General features: G+C 39.6%; 1 protein-coding gene across 2 annotated transcripts in view; it reads left to right on the forward strand.

The window, feature by feature from the left end:
* The window catches only part of lama5 (laminin, alpha 5), a 115233-nt gene that overhangs the window by 786 nt on the left and 91455 nt on the right, over positions 1-22992 (forward strand). For both annotated transcript variants that reach the window (XM_088081685.1, XM_088081684.1), the window contains exon 2: positions 8378-8530. In XM_088081685.1, coding sequence (XP_087937811.1) covers positions 8378-8530 — 153 coding nt within the window. The remainder of the gene's footprint in view (positions 1-8377; positions 8531-22992) is intronic.

A 22992-nucleotide genomic window follows, 5' to 3' on the forward strand; every position in this document is an offset into this window, starting at 1 on the left:
AGATTTTTGCATAAAAAAACATAGGGAAAGTTTAAATATGATTTTTTTTATAGAAATGTTAGGAATGTGTCTACCGTACAGTTAATACAAGTACAGCTGAAACAATTTGTTGATTAATCAATACACTGTTGAAAGAAAAAAATTGTCTTAACCTTAAGAAGGTTAGTGTCCAGTTTTCAAGTTGACCGAATTTGAGAAGATAAGTTGGATCATTACAAAATTACCTCAACTTGTCTTTTCAAATACAGTCAACTTAAACTTTTAAGGCAACTGAGACACTTACTTTTAAGAGTTAAAACAATTCGTTTCCTTTTACAGTGTAAGGCGATTGATTGGAAAAACAACAACTGGCAACTCTTTGATTTTTGAACATTTTACTGGTTTTCTAATTTATTTTGATTATTTTTTAGTTTTTTGGGTGTTTTTTTCCAGATTTTTCTGGATTGGGTCCTTTTAGTTTTAAAACTTAAAGCAGGTAACATTTTTAATGCAGTATTTTAATTGAGTATTTTTACAGTGTGTTATTAGTGCAGTTATTTAAGCAAAGGATCTGAGTACTTCCTCCACCACTGCTGAGTGTTAATTGCAGGTTTTCCTACATAATAGTCTGATAATCTCCAGGTGTGTTTGTGGTGCATACTCCATTGTGAGCATTTGAGCAATTTTAGCATTTTTGCACAGCTGAAATATTCCTAGAGGCTCTGAGTGTGTTTCTGGTGCGTAATAGTATGCTTACAGTGACTGATGTGTGTATGGGAGCATTAAACACTCAGGTTGCATTCTTTGAATATTTGTACAAATCTATAATACGCCTATCTTAAAGATCTCGCCCTATTTTATTGCATTTGCAGCTATAATATTTCTGCATTGGGCTACTTTAACTGTATCAGATTGAGGGTATATCATTTCAGTTTTTGCCTTTGTGGAGTCACTGGGGTCTTCATATTTTGTAGCACCATCTTTGCAGTTTACTACATGATCACTGTTGCTAGTTTTACAGTTGTTTTGCATCACCAAACTGCATGTTTTGCTCCAGTTTTAAGACCCTCTGCAGATGCCAGCCTGCACACTTGACTGCGTTTAGAGTTTAGAGTTGAACAGAGGGGGTCAGCAGTGTGCATGAATCTCCAGCCGCTCTGCCAAGTCATTATTTCATGCACTGCTTCCTTTGTAGGACTTGGCAACACTTAACACAGGCCACTTATATAAGGACAGGCAACATTTCACTTAGAGTGGACTCCGCAGAAATACAGCTACTGACGACGTTTCCACATTTGTGCTCTAGACGAGTTTTTGATGGGATGATGAGCTTGTAAAAGGTGACAGCAGAACCTTTGTGCGTTTGATATTTAAGCCTCTAGGTATCGCTGGTTAACGCACAAAAGGTTATTGCAGTTTCTTGGGTTAACCATTAAAGGAACCCTCAGGGCGATAACATGCAGGGTTATTGCCTTTTCTTTCTCCCTCCTTCTCTCTCTCCCACCTGTTCCCCACATTCCTCACGGCGACTGACCCGTGTCGTCCAATCAGACCGAGTTTATCCGCTCTGTTACCGCGAGATTATCGAGACCCGAGCGCTACTTTCACATAAAACAGAAAGGAACAGAGGCATTCTGTTATCTCTAAATCCTGGCTGATGTTTGCAAATCAAGTGACATGCGTGCCAATTAATGCCTTATGAAATGAAATTAAAAGAGATAAGACCTAAGACAAAGATACATTTGTGAGATAAAGATATGATGTCAGTCAGTAGAGGTAGAGAATAAACAGCAGGGAATCTCAGGATGTTGTTTGATTGTAAAGACTGAGAATGAGGCCAACAAAACCCCCAAAATCATGTGCCCTGAGGGGTGTTTGTGTTTGGGTGCTTGAGAGAGAGAGAGCTTTCAAAATTCTTTCAAGCTTTCAAGTTATTTATTAAACTTAAACTTAAGAATGAAACAGAAAAGAAATAAGTAACTATATCTGTGATACTCGATTCATAGCCGGCAGGCCAAACCCGGCCCCTAAAGGTTGCCAAGTGGCCCCGCCAACATTTTCTAATTCACAATAAAAATGAGGAGATTCATATTGGGAATATATATGAAATATAGCTTGTTAATGCATAAAAGTGCAAGCACAGCACCCCCTAGCGGAGGTCCTGATGTCCTAATCCCAGAAATGTCCCAAAACCAGAGAAATGTCCCAAAACCAGAGAAATGTCTTAAAATCTGAGAAACTTGCTAAAATCAGAGAAACATCTTAAAGTTCAAAAAATGTCCTAAGATCCTAGAAATGTCCTAAAATCTTAGAAACATCCCTAAGTCATAGTAATGTCCCAAAATCATAGAAACATCCTAATATCACAAAAATGTTCACTAATTCCAGAAATGTCCTTAAATCCTAGAAACACCCTGAAATCCTAGAAATGTAATAATATATGAGAAATTTACTAAAATCCTAGCAGTGTCCTAAAATCCTAACAATGTCCTAAAACTTCTAGAAACATCCTTAAGTCCTTGAAACGCTTTAAATCCGAGAAACGTCCTAAAATTTAAGAAATGTCCTAAAATCCTAGAAATGTCCTAATATTCCAGAAACATGTATGGGGCTGCTGTGACTGGCCGCTGACCTCCTGTCAAGCAAAGCGGTTCGAGTATCCCTGAATTATACATTTTACTGAGTAATTATCTTCGGCTCAGCTGGTAAATTGGCCCTCTGCTGTTAAATTCTCTGCAGTACTTGATCTCGACCACATTTGACCCACTTCAGCGTCTCCTCACTGAGGATTAGACCAAATATTCATCATCAAAAGTTTTCATTCGGCCTCTTTCTCTGATGTGCGTGCTCAGGGCAGTTTGGTTGAAGTGGCGACGTTGGTGCATAATTAGCTCAGGAAATCTCCAAAATGAACCCAAGAAATCTGCTCATTAGCTCAAGGAATGACGCATTATGTGTTTGGGCTAAGAGGTTTAGCCCACTTTGTTGGGCCATTGTGGCTCGGCCCACTTGTTGGGTTACTGCAACCCCCGAACAGCGCGCACACACACACACACACACTTTTCTGTGCTGAGGTTAATCCTGTTTTGATTTGACAGCAAGACGTGAGAGTGTTTTTATTAATTAAAAACAGCAGGAGGAGGACTGGGGAGTGAGTGTGAGAAAAAGAGACGGAAAAGAAATCTTTAAAAGGACAGTTCAAAGTTAAAATGTGTTTTTGTTTTTTTCTTTCCTGTAGAGCTACTTATCAGTCTAAGTAGTTTTGGTCTGAGTTGCAGAGTGTTGGAGATGTCGGCATCAGAGATTTTGATGCTGCTGTGTGGGAGACATTTGCTGAGGTTGATCAGTATTTACCAAAACTTACAAACTTACATAGAGAGAGAGAGAGAGGGAGAGACTTTACTAATCCACCACAGGAAATGATATTTGTTAAAACAGTTCATTCACAGCTAACCACACACAGCTATGGGATAGGCATTGTTAATTTTTATTGATGTTGATACCATTATTGAGACTCCTCAACGGTTCGAGTCTTAATCAATATCGATACTTTTATATTATTTGGTGGAAAGACTCAACAAGTGACTGTTTCTGAACAGAATAATACATTTCTAGCCATCAATAAACATGGCTGACGTCACAGGGCCCCTTCATTGTAACAAAATACTAGCAATAATAAAAAATATATCAGCGCCATTTAATGAAGAACATTATTGATTTTTGGCATTTTGAAAAAAGCGGAAAGGGGTCCTCAATAGAACCGGGTTTTGATCTCCATCCCTACACACCCACACATAACATAAAAGCACATCTAAAATAATCCACAGGAAAAATAAAAAATCTTTAAAAAAAATACAAAAAAATACTCAGTACTAAACCAGCATTAATCTTTGGAGAGCAGTTAGTGATTATAGGATGCTTGTGTTTTTCAGAATCTGACCTGGTGCGTGCAGCTTTAGTTTTATGAGAAAAGATGAACACAGGAAGCAGAGAAGGGAAGTTTTCGAGGAAGCATGAGAGTTCTTGGAAAAAAAAAGATGAATTGCATTAAGTGTCAGGTATTGATGGAGCAACACACTGTCTCTCTGTGAGTGAGGAATCCACGTCCTCAGGGCAGCGCTGCTGAGCTCTGCTCATTCACCCAAAGATGGAGGGAAAGAAAGAAAGAACCGGGAAGAGAGATGAAAACCAGCTGAATGAAAGAGTGTGTAACGCACAGAGAGAGGAGAATGAGCTCTACAAGTTCATTTCCAGGTGGCCTTTTTTTGACGTACTTGCTTTTAGAAGACAGTGACAAAAGAGGATGGAACGTGTGTTGTGAAAGAAAAAGCGAGAGAAATGGTGTGAAAGAGAGTTTGACAGTCTGGCAGAAATACAGAAGCAGACTCGCTGACATCTCACTACACTGAACACCAGCCTTGTTCTTTAAAGATGTCACATAGCGGGTAGGAAATCCCCTTTTTCCTCAGTTAATTCAAAGCTCACAACCTTAAACAGTTTTGATCCGAGAATGATGAAGGTGGTTACCTCCCTGCGTTCACTGCTGATTAAAGACGCCTTCTTTAATATTTTCAAGGTGCTTGGAACTGCTTTGTGCTCTCAGATTTTGCAGACAAGAGAGCAATTAGTATTGAAGAAGACATTAGTTAATTACAAATACAGAGAGAAAGACTGCCAAAGAGAGGTGGCAAATAACATACAATGTAAGTTGAATACACATTTTTGGATAAAAGACCCTGCAACATTAGGTGAGCTTCCATTGACCCTCAAACTGGGAGAAATGAAATTATGAATATAAAATATTGGAAACGCAATTTAAAAAAAAAAAAAATCATATTTGTCGCAAAAAAGTTTTACGCTTGAATTAGGTGGTATTTCAGGCGATTCGAAAAAGCCATATTTTGCAAAACTGGAATGGAAACTCTTTTTAGTCTTGTCTGGGTCACATGATGCTATGGCTATGTGCAATAGTAGTAAATAGTAGAAATTACAAATCCCAAGTCAGAAGCCCAGAATGACACTCAGAAATAATACGATGTTTTTAAGCTTTGATGGCTGTGGGACCAAAAAACTGCAGTTTGAATGGGTTTCAATAGTGCAGTTTTTGACCTTAACAATATGCAACATTTTTTGTTTCCACAGTGTACTTTAGAATTGTAGGAGCCGAGCTGGTAATTTCAAGAAAACAAAAATAAAAAATACACAGTCTTGCCAAATTTAAGCCATATGCATGAACACACCTGAAATTATCTAAACATGAAGAATGAAAAGCGCGTAAACAGTTCCTAAGGGTTAAAATAGCTATTTTAAAATGCAAATGTAATGTGGATGAATAATGAATAATGTGTCTTCAATTGGGGACATCTTGCTCTCAAAGATCATAATTTGCCTCTCACTAATCTTCAGTTCAGGCAGCAAACATTTTAAGTGCACAGATAACTAATCTTAGGCTGTACGAGATTATTCTGAAAGGTTGATTGACAGGTGAGCTCTGAGAGGCGCAGAGAGGAAGAGCGGGGACTCGAGAAGAAGTTTGGGGGGGTGGGTGGAGTCAGATAGTTAACGGTGACCTCTGACCTCAGTGACCTGCAGTGATAACATCTCCTAACCCAAGCTTTTGTTCATGTCTACGCTTGTTTAGTTTATGCAAACGCTTACATAGCCAGCGATGGTCGGGTCAAACGCTCAGACAACCAAACGGGATTAGTTCAGAATGAAGAGAGGCTTTAGAAACCAAAGAGGAGGAGAGGACGCTTCGAGTGGACATGTCCTCCTCTGCTTCAACATAGAAATTATTTAAACATACCGCAATGATTTGGGTTTTCAGACATGCTTACGTACCTATAATACCTACCGTCCAGCCATGACCGCCATGTGTCTGTTAATTTCACCAGCCAGAGACTTGAAATATCCCGGAAAAATTTGATCCTGAAAGACATCCTAATAATAATAAGAAGAAGAACAATAATGATGATGATGATGATGATGATGATAATGTTAATGACGATGACAATAATAAAAATTTAATAAATTTTTTTTATAAATGGCACTTTTCAAGCTTAAACACAAAGAGCTTCCTCGATCTACAGAATAAAAATAAAATATCAGAAACCCATGTAGCCCCTCCCCTACCCCCTTAATCACATAACCAGAATTAAGAAAATTTGGAACAATGGAGCACAAATACTGAACGGCACTGTGTTCATGAACAGATTGGTTCATGGTTTTTGTTTAAGTTATGTTGTTGTTTTGCATGCAAATTAATGGAGATCAAGGCTCCTTGAATGATTAAAACAGCAAAATCTGAAACACTACGTGATTAGAAGGGAAACAGTCAGTTTCTGTCAGTTCAGCCTTTAAATGTGTGCAAGTTTAGTGTTTAACAGTGACTGAGGCACAGAGGCTACATTTATGACACATTAAAACCTCCAAGCAGAAATACAATACAAGCTGAAGCCTCGCTGGTACAGTAACCTGAGTGCAGTCATGTCTTTGTTTGAATATAAGAAACTTTACCCAGCTAGCCTCGGGGACAAACAGTTGTGAAAGAAATCTCTTCCTTTCAAAGAAGTTTGCTGAGAGTCAGAAATATTGTGCTGTTGTGTGTCGCAAGAGAAGCTGGACTGTAACTGAAAGGCTTTAAGGGTTCACAATAACCAGTGTGTTTATCATTAATCTCCTGTCTCTGATATTCAGTCTTCACTTTACATCTGTACATAAGAGCAAAAACAAAGTAAAGTGTGATAAAGTGCCGTATTTCATTGAGATTTAAGCTTTTGTGTATCCTGTGTGACATTTGATTAAATCTATCAAAGCTAAATTAAAAGTCAACAAAAAATACAAGGAAGTAATGCTGTAAAACACATATAATAGACAAACAGTAGAGCAAGCTGAAGTTAATTCACATAGATTTACTCAAAGGGCTGTGTGTAATGAGAATGTGGGTGAGACAGCTGGGAAGTCAACAACCAAGTCTCAAGTGCAATTAATGCAGTTAATGCAATTTTAATTCATTTTTTCGGGTTTTCCGTCTGTCCGTCTTATTCTCCTGAACGTGATTTCTCAGAAACACCTTGAGGGAATTTCTTGAGATTTGGCACACATGTCCACTTGGACATCAGAGTAAACTGTTTGGGTTTTGGAGCTCAAAGGTCAAGGTCGCTGTGACCTTGTTTGTCTTATTCCTGTGAGCATGATATCTAAAGAACAGTTTGGCACAAACATTCACTTTGCCTTAAAAATGGACTGGTTAGTGTTTAGTGGTCAAAGGTCACTGTGACCTTGATTTGTGTTGTTTTTGTGAACGCAATAAGTCGAGGGCCTTAAGGGGATTTCTTCAATTTGGCACATACGTCCACTTGGGACTCAAGAATGAAGTGATTACAATCTGGTGATTGAAGGTGAAAGGTCAAGGTCATTTTACCTTACAAAACGTGTTTTCAACCATAACTCAAGAATATATGATAAATAATCTAAAGATGTTAGATTAGATTCAATGATGGCATGGAAGTAGTGTAGTTCAGTGTGTTTTCTGGCATTTGTCAGAGCTGCTGCACTGGTCTGACCTTTCATATGCCTCTTTTGGTGTCAGCTGTAGACTTAGGCCTTTTTTTCAGGTTGTCTGTCCATCTCATTCTCGTGAATGCGATATCTCAAAAACACCAAGAGGGAATCTCCTCAAATTTTGCACAAATGTCCACTCTTTTCCACAATAAACCTATTAGATTTTGGTGGTCAAAGGTCAATTATCGCTGTGACTCTTTTCGCACAAATTTGGCACAAACCTGAGCAATGAACTAGTTAGGTTCTGGTGGTTAAAGGTGAAGGTCACTGTCACTCGGTGTGCATCTAATTGTCATTAAGGTCATATGTTAAGAAAACTGTGAGGGAAATCCATAAATTTGGCACAAACGTCCACTCGCACTCAACCAATTGGGTTTTAGTGATCAGTAACGAAGAATAATAACTTGAGAATTTAAACACTCATTCTGACAAAATTTCTCACAAAGGTCTATAGATTTTTATATCCAAAAGGCCAAAGGTAAACATAATGTTGCAAAAACCCTTTCCTGACCATTACTCCGTCATATCTCGGGAACAGAAGGGTAGACGTTTGGTCAGATTTTAAATTGTTGGCACTAATCTTGGGAGTCCACCTTTAAACTGTATTGATTGCAGAGATCTTCTGTGCTGCTGTGAGGGAAGAAATGTGGAAAGCATCCATCTTTTCACAGACATAAATGGAAACTGAAAGCGCAACTAGACAGTTTGCAGAGGCATACAATGGCGAGGTCGTAATTCAAGTTTGATTTGACTCGTAGACTCGTAGCTTTTTGACTCCTATACTTTTACTCAGTAAAAGATTAAAATGCTGATACATTTCTGTCTGTCCTCTCAGGGCCAGTACTGTGACATCTGCAGCCACGGCGACAGCGATCGAGCCCACCCCATCACCAACGCCATCGACGGCACGGAGCGATGGTGGCAGAGCCCGCCTCTGTCCCGCAGCACCGAGTACAACAAGGTCAACGTCACCCTGGACCTGGGACAGGTAGGACTAAGTATCTAAAACTGTCTGTGCATTTATGGTCGTCAGTCTGCCGTCGGCTCAGTGATGAATCTGCTTCCTGAAGCTCAGCGACCCAAAGGAAGAATCACACAGTTAACATAGATGTATAACACACACACACACACACACACACACACACACACACACACACAAACACTCAGACACACATAGTAGAGCAAAGCTTCACTCCCTGCGCTCCCAGTTAACCTTTTTGTGTTGCTGAACGTCGCTCTTGAACAACCTTTCATGTTTCTGAATGTGGCTCTATTGTGCCGGGCTCTCCTGCTCGAGTGCCCTCCTCTTTCAGCTGTACACCGTGTGTGTGTGTGTGTGTGTGTGTGTGTGTGTGTGTGTGTGTGTGTGTGTGTGTGTGTGTGTGTGTGTGTGTGTGTGTGTGTCCTTGACGAGTGTGTTTTCTGTCATGGCATTCAGTTTCCCATCCCTCTCACATCTATAGTCCCTTTTCTCCTCTCCCTTTACTTTCTTTCCTTCCTCTCTGTGGTTGAAGGTCTCAATAGAGAAGCAGGGAGCTGTGACTGTCAGTGTGTGTGTGTGTGTGTGTGTGTGTGTGTGTGTGTTTAAGCTTGATTACCTTGTTTTTCTTCTGGCTAGTATTAAAAGAATGTATAAAAACCCATACAGATAATGAGCAAAATGCTAAGTCGGTTGCCATTGTGTCAAACGGACAAGTTCGCATTGCGTCACCCAGCAAAGGGAGCGTGTATTGGTCTGGTGCAGCGGTGCGTTCTGGTAGTTGTAGATTTTCTTGAGCAAAAGTGTCCTTTTTCTCTGTTATCGCTGGTCACGTAGGTCCAATTTCAAAAGTATTTGAGTCTTTAGAGACAGCTTCGTTTTATGAAAAGGCCATCTTTTCGGAAGTGAAGCACTTAAACTTTGATTCTGATGCTTCATTCCTGCTGTGTCTCAGTGTTGCAGCTGCAGGCTTTATCTGTGTGAAATGTTTATAATCTGCATTGCAACAAAATGTTTTTTTCTGGGTTGCATCGATGCTAAGAGGACAGCTTAAAGGAGAGAGAGAGCGGAGGGGAGGGTCTCTGGTTACCAGGTTGCAGTTTTGTCTTGAAAGAATGTAGGTGGGCTCAGGCCAGGGTTTACAAGTGTGTGTGTGTGTGTGTGTGTGTGTGTGTGTGTGTGTGTGTGTGTGTGTGTGTGTGTGTGTAGGCATGCCACTGAGTGTGTTGTAGACCCCACCACATACACCTAACCCCCCTACCTCTGGCTGAATGAAAGAGAAAGAGCGGAGGGAGAGACTGGAATGTCAGTTAACCTGCCTCAACCTGCAGAGGGGGAGGCTCGTTAAGTTACCTCTCTCTTTCTCTTTCTCTCTCTCTCTCTCTCTCTTTCTCTCTCTCTTTCTCTTTCTCTCTCTTTCTCTCTTTCTCTCTGTAGAAAGTATATCATTTTTTCCTCAGAAAAAATGGCCCTGCTCTGCCAATTTCACCTCAAGGAAAAGTTTTTCTAGGAAATACGCTTCAATTGGCAGCTCTCATGTTTGTAAGCTAAATGTGTCTGCAAGCAACACAAGAAAAGTGATGTTGATCCAGGTTTCAAAGGGTTAACAGACGGACTAAATTTCAGCCTAAAATCTATCAGTTTGATGATTTTAAGAATGCTGACATGAAGCTGATCGAGGCACTTAAACTGCACCAGTCTGTACATCAATTACTCACAGGTGTTGTCGGTTAATGTGAGTTCAGGAGGTGACACAGCTTAAAAATTAAATTCTCATGGTGTGGAATTCAGTTGGCAGAAACTAGACTTTACTATCAGTATGAGTACATCAGGGCATTAGTGCAGCAGGTGTGTACCAAGCACAGACTGCACCCGCCCAACCCTACGTAACATTTTTCACAGGAATCTGAAGTAGGAGAGTTTCTCTGCAGGATGAGCTATTCAGAATTTATAAATAATGCTGCACTTTCTTATAAATTACATTTTATTTTTTTTTTACATCTTTCAGTGTCTTTTCAAGCTCTTTAATATTTAATTCACTCCTATCTAAATTCTCCTTCTCCTTCTTTTTACCCTGTGTTCAGATCAAATATGTCAGACTTTTAAATACGGAGCTACTGTTCACACCTCTTCCTCTCCTCCTCCTGTCTTTCTGTATCCGTACCACTCATTCTGCCTATCTTACACAGATAACACAGCCCGTTATAGACCGTTTCTATCTCCTCTCCTCTTCACTGTCTTTTTTCTCTTCTTTTCTCCTCGTACTTTCCTCCTCGCCCCTTTCTTCAAAAGCGAGATCAAACTTTGCTATTTTCTCTTCTGCAGTGTCATTGTAGGGATGCACTGATTTATCGGCAAAACATCGATATCGGTTGATATTTGCCTTGTCTGCTAAGGTTGTAATGATCCATCATTCTGCATTGAAATATCAATTAAATGAACAACAGTCTCATATTATCGATGCAAAGTGAAAACATCGATCCATATCATCCTTTTTCAGATACGCCTTTATTTTGAAATTTTGTGTCACCATCACAGCGTCAGGCAGATGATGGCAAACAGACAAGAGAGCAATGATGAGGATAATGCTATTTACTCTGGAATAAATCATCAGTGTGGGAATATTTTAATGACATTTTTAGAGAAATTCAGGGTTAACAGAACGAGCACATGCATATATATAGTATGTAAACAAAAGCTGTGCTCAGGAAACACGACGCACATGCCAGACATCTCATTTCACTAACAAAACCAACAATAGTTGCTCTCTTTCAACAATGTTCTGCTGGAAAAAGTGCATGCAGACTGAAATTCATCCACGCTTTTCTCTCAGGAGATACATAAGGAAGAGAAAGCATAAATAATACATCTAAATTGGTTAAGTTATGAGCAGAGGAAAAGTCCACCAGCCTCTGAGCTAATGTATATCATGTAAAATGCCATAAGCTTATGCCAGCAATGTTAGCATGTAGTATATGTGGGGGAAATATGACTTACAAAAGAAAGTTGTTTTGTGTATTATATGTGTATATGTATGTATATATATTTATATATATATATATATATATATATAAAATGCACAAAAACATGTTGAAACAACACCACATCATTACTCTCCATATCTATAACGTATAAATCTACATCTCTGCTCACTGAGGGTGGCTACCTGATGAACTTTAGGAATAATGTGAATCATCTGATGAGGTCACACTCAGTTCAACACAAGTCCCCATTGTTTTGTTAATGAGCTGTGTTGATCTAAGCGCAGTGTAACGTCGGTGTGTGTTTTCACTCTCTGTAGCGATGCGTGTTTGTGTCAGATTAAATTCTTTAGGTATGCGACAGTGGAAGGATTCTGTAATCACAGGTGAAGAGGGAGGGAGGTGATGGAGACGAAGAGGAGGGGGTGGATGGAAAAAACGAGACGATAAAAGACGACATGAAGGAGAGAGAAGCTCAGTGTGAAGTCAGGGTGAAACACAACTCCCAGGAAGAGTGGGAGAGGAGGAGGGCTAGAGCATGGTAAAGAGGAAGACAGAGAGGATTTAAGTGGAGAAGAAAACAGAGGTGAAGAGGAGGAAGGAGGGTGAGGGCATGGAAAGAGGAGGAGGAGGAGGAGGAGGAGGAGGAAGAGATGACAGAACAGGGGATGTTTGTCTGTTTCAGCAGCCTATTATTAGAGCACAATATAGGCTTCAGTTGGGAGTGTGTGTGTGTGTGTGTGTGTGTGTGTGTGTGTGTGTGTGTGTGTGTGAGCGCGCACACGTGTGTTCTTCAGGTGAGGTCTTCTCTTGTCCATAATCCTCTCTCCTTGTACAAAAAAATGTCTTCCTGTCATCACATTTGTCTTTTGTCTTGTGGAGCTGCTTTCTGCAGTTTCACTGATTCAATGTGTTTTTAGTTCATTGCAGGCGATAATTTTAGGGTCACCAAAATAAAGGAAAAGCACCTCAGTTATAACTCAGATGGTGCAATATGATACTTTATGCTAAAATCTTGATTTGGAGCAGCTTCCTTTGATGTCTACCTGCTAGAAGAGGTGTGCATTTCTTCTATAGTTCATTCATATCACAGTAGCCTGGTAAGACCGTGCTGTGTCTCTCCCTGTGTCAGTCTGAACCCTCTCTCAATCCAAATGATTTGGACAGGAGTTACTCAGTGTGACAGACACACTCCTGACTGTTAGCACTGGCGTTTGCTCCTCTTCTGCACAAATACGGTAGCGGTCTAGAAAATACAGTTTATTTATTTTTACCCTTTGTATGTGATGTGTACCTTGTGAAACTAAAATGATTGAAATTATCCATCAACTATCAAAATAGTTGCCATGTAATTTTCCTTAAATGACCAATTGATTAATGAACTAAACTGGTAGCTCAACATGTCATGCTGCCATTTTATTTTAGCCACTTTCTACCAAAAAAAGAGTCTCAAAGAAAACAAAAGGAAGTCTGTGAATTAATCAAAATAATGTGGTCATTGTTTCTGTAAAGACAAATGAAATGTTCCAGTGCTGTGAGCACTATCAGTGGAATTCTTGTCGCCTTCGTTGTTTTGGGGTGGAGGTAGAAACCTTTGAGAAATCACAAAACCTTGAGAAATAAAACCAAAATAATCTGCATGGCTACAAACCATGAAAGGTAAGACAGAAACTATGTTTTTCTTTTTTTTTCTTTTTTGGTTAGGTAAACTGACTCTTTAGCCCCGTTTTTTTTTTTTTTTAGAAACATGAAGAAATTGGGCAAGAGGTTAGTAGAAATTACAAATAGATTACCTGAAAATTTACAATAAATAAATAAATTAATTGATGATAATAAAAAATGACATGACTTCAAAAACTTCTTAAAAATTATAATAATTTTGAAAAATAATTGTTGATAAAATTATTATGATAATTATAAATGTTGCTCTCTGGATATTTTCTTACTCGCTTTTTTAAAAATATTTTTCCAAATCTCCTCATTTCTCGCCAGGTTGCTCTTTTCCCCCCTCCAGAAATCAAACCAATTTGCTCAGGGTTAAAAGTATTAGATATTTGTGAAAGGTGTCTGAACGCAGCACTAGAAAAGGTGATGGCAATGGGATTGAAATGTTTCTCACCGTTGGGTGACTTTAATTTGTTCCTGGTGTGCTGGCAGGTTTCCCTACAGGACAAAGAAAGAGACAGACACACACACATGCTCATGCACTGTGGAGGTAGCTCCATTGTTCGCCGTGCGTAAGAGCGAGCGCGGTGCCAACTGCTCCCGATTGAATGCTTCCTGCTATTGAAGTGCTTCCAGTTACCCTGAACTGCAGGGTGGAGGGTTATATTTGATATATTTGGAGAATCTTGGAAATTTCTGACAGAGGTAAAGCTGAGTTCACACCAAACATGATCAAAGCTGTTCAACTTTAAAAATGTCTTTGGTTTGAAGTCAGGTGAAGCTTAATACATCTTGGGGGAATACAAAGCTTAACATTTTTTTCCAGCCTGAGTTTCTGAAGGCCAAGACACACAGAGATGATTATTTTTCCACCAGCAGAAGACTGTGTGCTGCTGATAATACCAGTGCAAGGCAGCTTTTAACAGCCAGGTGCAGCTTTATCAGACATGTTTTCATGTTTGTATCCTTAGCATAAAGTCAACAGGTTAGACAGTGTCATGAAAACTGTGTTCAGATTATGAGCCACTGAACAGTTAAACTGTAACCGCGGTGTGAGGATTCATCCAGCGCGAGCTGGAAACAAACTAAGCCTGGAGCTCTGCAAAAGCCCTGCTTTGTGTGTGTGTGTGTGTGTGTGTGTGTGTGTGTGTGTGTGTGTGTGTGTGTGTGTGTGTGTGTGTGTGTGTGTGTGTGTGTGTGTGTGTGTGTGTGTGTGTGTGAGAGAGAGAGAGGCAGAGATAGAGACAAAATATAGAAGTGAGTCTCATACCGATGGCTAAAAAAACAAAAAGACATTTCATACTTGATGTTTGCAATAAAGTTATTATATACATCGCATGTGGAAAGCCGCGGCACAATGAGTATTTTCTTCTTTTTTTCAGCTTTTTGCCTTTATTGAAAATAGGACAGTGGCCGTAATCAAACCTGTGGATATAACCTGTACATGGGGCGCCCACTCTACATGGAGTATATATTCCATTTATTGCCCACGCCTAGTTCAGCCCCGTAACTCAAAAGGTTACTGCTGTAACCTCCAATTTCAGAGACGACAAAAAAATAAATTAATAAAACACATAAAGAAAACTTAAGTTTGCTGCTTTGTCACCCCTCACCAGATCAGCAGCTCCCAATATCAGCATACCAGTAGGGGATGTAAAATCGTGTAGATTTTCATTCTTTTTAGCTGATTTTCTAAAAATTTGAAAGAAAAAAAAATTGTTACCTGTTGGTCAACACCCAAATAACATCACATAGATGCCTTGAATTTTGACCATGATGCACAGCACAAACAAAGCACAACAGCACAAACTAAGACAACAAGATTTTACTGACTAGCAGGCGTTTCTTTAATTAGAAGGCTGAAAGGAACAAAAAGACAATTTTATGGTTAACAAGGCAGGCTGTAACAGTTATGTGAAAGAAGTAGACCAACATCGCTTCTGTGTGTGTGTGTGTGTGTGTGTGTGTGTGTGTGTGTGTGTGTATGTGCGTGCGTGTGCGTGTGCGTGCGCACACATTAGCATGGATGCGTGTGTGGGTTGCTGATTATAATCAGTGTGTCCTCTGCCAATTCTGCTGTTTACGAGTGACGAGCATGGGAACCGCGCTCTGCCTGTTGTCTGCGGTTTGGCTCTGTTCAGAAAATTCCAGTGTTTTGTTTTTGTACACACTCCTCAGGTGTGACCCTGCGTGTGTGTGCGTGCCTGCGTGCGTGCGTGCGTGCGTGCGTGCGTGCGTGCGTGCGTGCGTGTGGCCTGCTGTATGACATCCAGCCATGCAGACAGCTCAGACAGCTGAAAGTGTGTGAGACTTTTTCAAGACATCATCTCTTATTCGCTGTAATGTCTCTCTCTCCTGTTTTTTCCCCTCACATCGTAATCGTGCTCCCCATCTTTATCTCCTCTCTCCCTCTTTCCCTTTCTTTCTCTCTCTGTCTCTCTCTCTCTCCTCTGCTCTCTATTCATCTCTCTGTGACTCCGTCCAGCCACAAAGACTCTTCTGTATAGTGGATGACTGACACAGTAATGATGGAAATAAAGAAAAAGAGGGGACATAGTTAGATATAATGGACATCAAACATCTCTCTGCCATTCCTCCGTGTCCCCCTTTCTTCTCTAATTTCGTCTTTGTCCCGCTCTTTTTGTTTAGGGTCCGTACAGATAAATCACAGTGTTAGAGCTGCTAATGAAAATGAAACCTTGATACAGTGGGTGCGTTCAGCTACTCATTTCATACTTCCTAGTTTCTCATCAATACGTCTTTATGAATCTTCGGGCCAAAACAAGATACTGAGTTGTACTGTGATGACAAAGCAAGACGTGATGTAAGGAATTAAAGCTGAAACCAGAACTCAATGGACCAAAAGATAACTGGCAACTCTTTTGGTAACTAAGTAAACATTTCAGTCATTCTTTAGCAGGTACGCTCTAGGGCTGAGCCTGAATATTCAGATATTTCGATATTTGTGAACTGAGTAGGTATTTAGAGATTCCTGTTTTTTTCCCAGAGGACAAAAGTCATTTTTTCCTGAGGGACGAGCAAAAAAATTAAAACATCTTACATTTGTTGGAGTTACACCTCCCGCGGCTCATATTTTCACTGTGAGTGGGGCTCTTTCCTGCAGCACAGAGAATTTTACCATCTCTCATAGTCAGGACATTTATCAAGTTAGACGCACAACAAAATTAAAACTAAAACTGTAAACTACCATGACTACATCTGAGTCTGGACAGACATGGATGTAAACGGCATCTTGACTGGTTGACGGAGGCGGACAAACTCGAGGAGGTTTTTCTAGTTTTAGCCATGAGCTGCTCATTTTGCTGAGTGAATGTGCGACATTGTCGGCTTCATACAGGATTTATGTGTAATTATCATCATTAAGTCTTCAAAAAAGTGATTTATTTCTGTGTGTGAAATGTTCCTCTTTCTCTTTTTCTGTTGCAGTACTTTCCAAAGTGACTCAGTTAACCGCACGTTTTAGTCACATCTTTTAATAGTGGCCCTCTTTCTATTTCTAAATCGAATACATTTTGTCCTCTTCAGCTCCTTGGCTGTGATTTCGAGGGTCAACAGTCGGAGTCTTTCATTCCTCCCTGCGCTCCTCAGCGACTCTTATTTCTGTCAGCGCTCATCGGCCCTCATCTTCCTGTTTTCCCGTCCGTTCAGGGTTAAACGTTGCCTCTGAAACTGTGTCCTCTCACACAGACACACAAACGCTGACACACAGTGCACATTTTTCAGTCATTCATTATGTGTAGTGGGCAGGAAAATGAGCAAAGAGAGGGGGGGGCGGGGGGGAGAGGTGGAGAGACACAAATCTGACCTTAATAGGAGAGATTCTGCTTTGAGTGAAGAGAGGGAAAGAGGCAGAGGGGATAAAGTCGATGCCACATCTAAACCAGAATAAAGGCGGGATGACGGATGGACGGAGGAGGCGCTGGTAGTCTGAAATAGTTGGCTGATATTTCAGAGGTCTTTTATAGCCGTCTGCTTCTGGATGTTGTTGTAGCAGATCAGCGTGTGTTGATGTTGGAAGGTTATCAGCCCTCACTTTTAGCTCCAGTTTGGTATTTTGACAAATTGAGACAAATGCAGCGTCATAGTTTCCCCAAGTGCTTCTCATTGTTTGTGCTGGGACGAGTCCAGGCAAGACAAGTCAAACTCAATTAACTAAAATACATGGAAACATATTTATGTACATTTATTTGTCTCTGCCTTGTTTGGGTGGCCACTTATCTGTAATAGATTTATTTATACTGAGGGACATCATTTTCTGTTGATTTTTTTATATTTTTATGTCTCATTTTCATTTATTCATATGCCTGTTGCCAAAAATTGAACTTTTACTTTGACAATGAACCACAACTTCTGCTAATGAACGTGTGATCACACTACATCATATTTTCTGATAAACAGTTTAAGCTGAGTAGGGTTCCTGCAGAACCTCAAAAAGTCATAAAAAAGATATGACATTAATTGAACTAAAACAATAAGGGTCCGAGTGGTTAAAACATGTCTTAAATCAGTAGTCAGTGCTACAACATGGGAAGAAGATTTTAAAAATCTTTTTTTTCTGACCTTGCATTGTAAAATATCAAAATAGTTGTTAATGTCGTTAAAATAAAATAAAAAAATTAACTGCATGTTTTTCTCCCAACTGTAAAATTGGTCTTAAATTTAAATGCGAGTTTAATTTAAAAAGTCTTAAAAAGCCCCAAATCTAACTTGGCTTAAGCTGCACGAACCCTCTTAACATTTTAACTGTTGAGAACCAGTTTTTGTTGGTGAATTTTATATCATCTATGTTAAAAAAGGCTTATATTTTACTCTGCACGAATGCAGATATAACAATCAGAATTTTATATACAGTATATATTCAGTTTAAACTCCGATACTGTAACTCAAACTCCATAGTAACGTATAACTTATTTTTAATTACAAAAACTCCACCGTAGTACCCTGTTGTGTTAAAATGAGATATCGTGTCTATTCGGTCCTTTAAACTGTCCATGTCCATCCTCCTGCAAAGGACAACGGAAATACACACACAACACGTTACGGATGGAGACAAAACGGGCAGAGGGTGGAAACTAACGAAGGTGAGGCTGCAGGAGTTTGTAAAATGAGGAGGAAGGAGTGAGTGACTGAGAGAAATTGTAGGAGTAAAAAGAAGAAGAGGAGGAGGAGGAAGAGGAGGAAGAGGAGGAAGAAGAGGAGGAGGACAGGAAGGGAGAGAAAAGGAAGAAGGACTCCAGCTGGGGATGACAGAAAAAGAAACCATTCATACTCCATCTTTGATTGAAATGTCAAATCTTCTGTGTGTGTGTGTGTGTGTGTGTGTGTGTGTGTGTGTGTGTGTGTGTGTGTCATTATGAGAGCGGAGGAAGTGATTATAAGAGAGAGGGTGCCTCCCATTCTTGTTGCTGCCCATCTGTGGTTTAGTTTTCATGCGTGCGTGCGTGCGTGCGTGCGTGCGTGTGTGTGTGTGTGTGAGTGTGAGATGATGCTTTCTGCGTCTCATGATGTTGGACGACGGCGGTTCTGCTCTGTTTGATTTGGTCCATTTTATCCAAACCAGTGACTCTGCAGAGTCGTGATTTCGATGCTCTTGATGCCGTGTGAGCGTCACTCCCTCGTCATGCATGATGTTTGTTCCAACCTGTTGATCTGTGACAGGTCAAAGGTCATTAACAGGCTCTTCAGGTCTGACCTCCCCGTTGCTTTGAACTCCCTGACCGGCACCAATTTGTACACACACACTCACAAACACACACACATCCTCACTTAATGTCCCTGCTTCCTCGCTGTCCGTCTTGCCCTCTTTTTACCGTCAACAGAGAATTTATAACCTCCTCTCTTTGTATCTTCCTCATTTTCTCTCTCTTCCTCTCACCTCTGTACCTGCCCGCTCATATTTTTTTCTTCCACCTCTCCTTCATTCTCTCTCTTCTGCTGCCCATCCATCTCCTCCTGTATTGTCTGTCAGCCTCTTCCCCTCTCATAGCTCTGCGTTATCAGTGAGACGGACAGCTGGAGTTTCCTCCTGTCCTGCTACTGGAGGCCAAAGAGTAAAAAAATAGAGATAAACTGACTGAGATGGACGGACTCACATGAAAAAAGCGAACCACAGTCCTGGGAGGAGTAGGGAACAGGGGAAGAAGAATGTTAGCTCTGTGAAAAAAATGAGCTTTAAACACACACAAAAACGAAACAACGTAGACGTCTCGGACTTTTAAAAAGATGTGATCTCTAGAAAGACAAAGACTAAGACAGCGAAATGTTCTCATTTCTAAAATGTTCTCATTAGTCCCATTACAATAGAAAGATTTCTGGGATATTTGTGTGTTTTTGTTTAACTCTTTGAAACCTGGCTCAACGTCAGTTTTTGTGCTGTATTCAGATGCATTTCACAAGACCTTTGAAAGTCGAGCAAACTGGTCTGAGAACATGAAAAGAGATGGGAAGCAAGAAAATTACCTGAAAATAACTTTTCAAAGAGAGAGAGAATATTAGGAAATATAAAAAATAAATAAATAAAAATGGGGAAAATGTCCAGAAGACTGTACATACGGTAATTTTGAATATGCATTTGAAATTTTGACAGAATATGTTTCTTATATATTATTATATGTTTTTATTTAATTTTTTTTTAGCACTTACCTTTTTTAGGTAATTACATTTTGGTTTTTACTTTTCTTTTCTTGCTAATTTTCAGGTAAGTTTTTTGTAACTTTTTACTTAAAAAAAAAATTGTGTAATTTCTAGTTAAGTTTATGAAAGAAATCAAGCCTGTTTGCTCAGGTTTCAAGGCATTTTTTTTTTTTTATTTAATTTTATTTTTTTACTATTTTTACTATTTTCTGACCGTTTGTAGAATAAATAATCAGTCTGTCCCTCAAGGATTTCGTGATGTTGTTATTGCAACAATTAACACAAATTTAGCCAATCCCAATGATTCTGCATGGCCATGTAATATTTCACTATCACTGCAACATTTTTACCTCAAATACTATTACAATACAACTATTTAAAATGGGTGAAATCTGATTTTATTGCTGCAACATTCACAAAAACAGCCCAAAAAATCCTGGAGGGACTGATCAGTTAACCAAAAAAGACTCCACAGTTTGATAAAGTAATGAAAATAAAGGCAGTCCTAGTCACATATGTCCCTGATGTCTCTAAATTTAGCTTTAGTGATAGCATCCTGGTGCTTATTCAGTACTTTTTTTTTCATTCAAATCAGTTTCGGGGCTGTCAACTTGCGATTCAATCCCACAAGATGCATTTTTGATGCTGAACTTCCTGATAGTCCACATGGCATTTGAATGACGACTCTTCGATCTGGTTCTGACATGTTGGCCCTCTCCTCCAGGCCGATGGACCCAAAACGTCCTTTCAGCTCAGGGCCATTGTCCTGCAGTGTTTGCTCGTCCTCACAGCCTCCTTTTGATGCAGCAGTGGTCCTGAGCCCTCCCAGTGACTTAGCATTCAGGATACTCCTCAATGGGCCCTTTATCACACCATTGTGTCAGCGAGAGTGTTTGGCCCTTTCAGAACGACTGCCGAGAGCAAACACGCAGGAAACAGTTGGTTGTGAACACCAGTGGAGTGTCTTTAGATCCTTCACAGGGACACAGAGGAAATGGGATTCAATGTGGAATTAATTAGAGATAAGATTGGTCAATCAGTCACTTTAGGAGCGAGCAAACAAACATATTTGTATTTCCTCTGTTTGGTCTTCATAAATTCAGCTCCTTGTTCAAAAAACTCTTCACTGAGAGAGAATCTTTGTTTTTAAGGACTTGTCTTCCCATGGTCAAGTACAACTCACACGCATTCAGGATGTTTAGCTTTTACAAGGTCTGTGGGAGCTGATGACACGTTCTCAGACGGCAAAACCATATAAGACCAACGGCCTCCCCACAAACGCGCCTTTAACCCACTTTTGCTCCGGTCGAGGTTTGACTCGAGACTTAGATTGTTGTTGTCTGGAAGTTTGGGCTGAAGACAAGTTTTGTGTTTTATGTCATGTGCGTTTAGAAAAAAGTGATTTATCCTGGATGAGGTTACGAAATTTAAGATGGAAACTTTCCATGTGAATCAAAGGAATTTATGGAAAGTTAAAAAATAAAAACAATAAAGGAGGTTATTCAGGTGTCATATGCCGAAAAGATTGTAAACCCTTATAAAAAAATACTAAAAAAAAACAGCAGATAAGTTAATATTTTATTATATAAGATGATAATAATAATAATAATAATAATAATTAATAATAAGTTTAATTTGTATAGCAACTTTTTATACAAGAAATGCAGATGATGTGTGTGCGGACAGTGTGCCGTGTCCTCCGCAGACTAAACCCAAACACTTTCTGTGCCAGGCTCGTCCTCCCTGAAGGACACCAGGGACTTTCAGCCGTTTTCTTCCTGCGCTGCCAAATCAGACTAAGAATAGCCTGATGCTAATGTCTGCCCGCTATCACACAATGAGCTCATTTAGTGTGATAGAAGAACTGGAGTCAGACGGGACGCATTTAACTCTGAACGGTTCGCTGGGAAACCTTCAAACACTTATTTTGACAACTTGAATATAAACAGACCCTGGTCCTTTTGTCTTTTTTATCTATCTATCTATCTATCTATCTATCTATCTATCTATCTATCTATCAAATACATGTATAGAAGCAAATACATGTATAATTGTTTTTTCTGTAACATAATTTTAATTATATGGTTAAAATAATTATACATATAGTTTTCTGGACATTTTTCCTTAGAAAATTAAAATGTTACTCTTTTTGTAAATATGTTTTCCCGTCACGTTTTATTAATTTCTTGCAAGTTGCAGGACATTTCTTGCCAAATTGCTCATTGCCTTTTTACTCATGTTTTCAAAAGAAATAAAACGAATTTGCTCAGGTTTCAAGGGTTAAATTACCTGTGAGAGGCATCTCGACACAGCACAAGAAACCTGATGTTGATCCTGGTTTCGAGGGGTTAAACAGTTTACAGCTAATTGATTATTTGTTGCAGCTCTAATGTCCAAAGTCAAAATGAACTCTGAAACATCTTTTTCAGGTTTGGTACCAGTTGAAATTACAAAACTGTTATTTCAGTTTTCAGTTCACACTGGCATTTTCTAACCTAATCTACTTTGGAGAGCAGTTCAGAAACGATTAAGTGGAAAATATTCCTGTTTAGAGCAGATCAATGGTCAAATCAGGAATTTATTCACACTGAGATCTTTTGTATAAATTCAGCATAACCAGTGAAAAATCTGAAGCAGCTCAGTATGTCATTATGTTGTCATTAATTTAATTTCTCTCTATATGACTGTTTTAAAGAGAGTTCCTCTTGAGTTCGTCTCTCTCGCTGTCTTTTTGAAAAGTTGCAGGAACGTAGTTTTGCCATGAATCTGTAGTCCATCAGTTATCTCTGACCGTATTTCACTTATCGGTGTTTTCTGTGAAGAGAAAAAGAAAGGCAGCACACAAATGATAAAATGTGGCATAAAGCAACAGAGTGAGGAGGAGGAGGAGGAGGACGAGGAGTGGGGACAAAGAGAGAGGTTTGCCCTTGTTAATGTGACAGTAAATATTGGTTTTCAGCAGGTCAACTCCAGCAGATTGTTTGAGTTTCTCCTCTTTTCTTCACTGGTGAATGAAATGAAGGAGTGGGGGAGGAAAAGAGGATTCAGAGGAAGTGTAGGTCACCAAGTTGAAGTTGACTTTTTTAGTTTGGTGTTCATGTTAAACGTCTTGAAAACAGTAGGTGGATATCCGTAACAGATTTGCGCAAAACTTAAAGCGATATTTCGATG

The sequence above is a fragment of the Plectropomus leopardus genome, chromosome 9, assembly GCF_026936395.1.
Source record: "Plectropomus leopardus strain MGB_pleo_1.0 chromosome 9, ASM2693639v1, whole genome shotgun sequence".
In the NCBI taxonomy this organism is placed as follows: Eukaryota; Metazoa; Chordata; class Actinopteri; order Perciformes; family Serranidae; genus Plectropomus; species Plectropomus leopardus.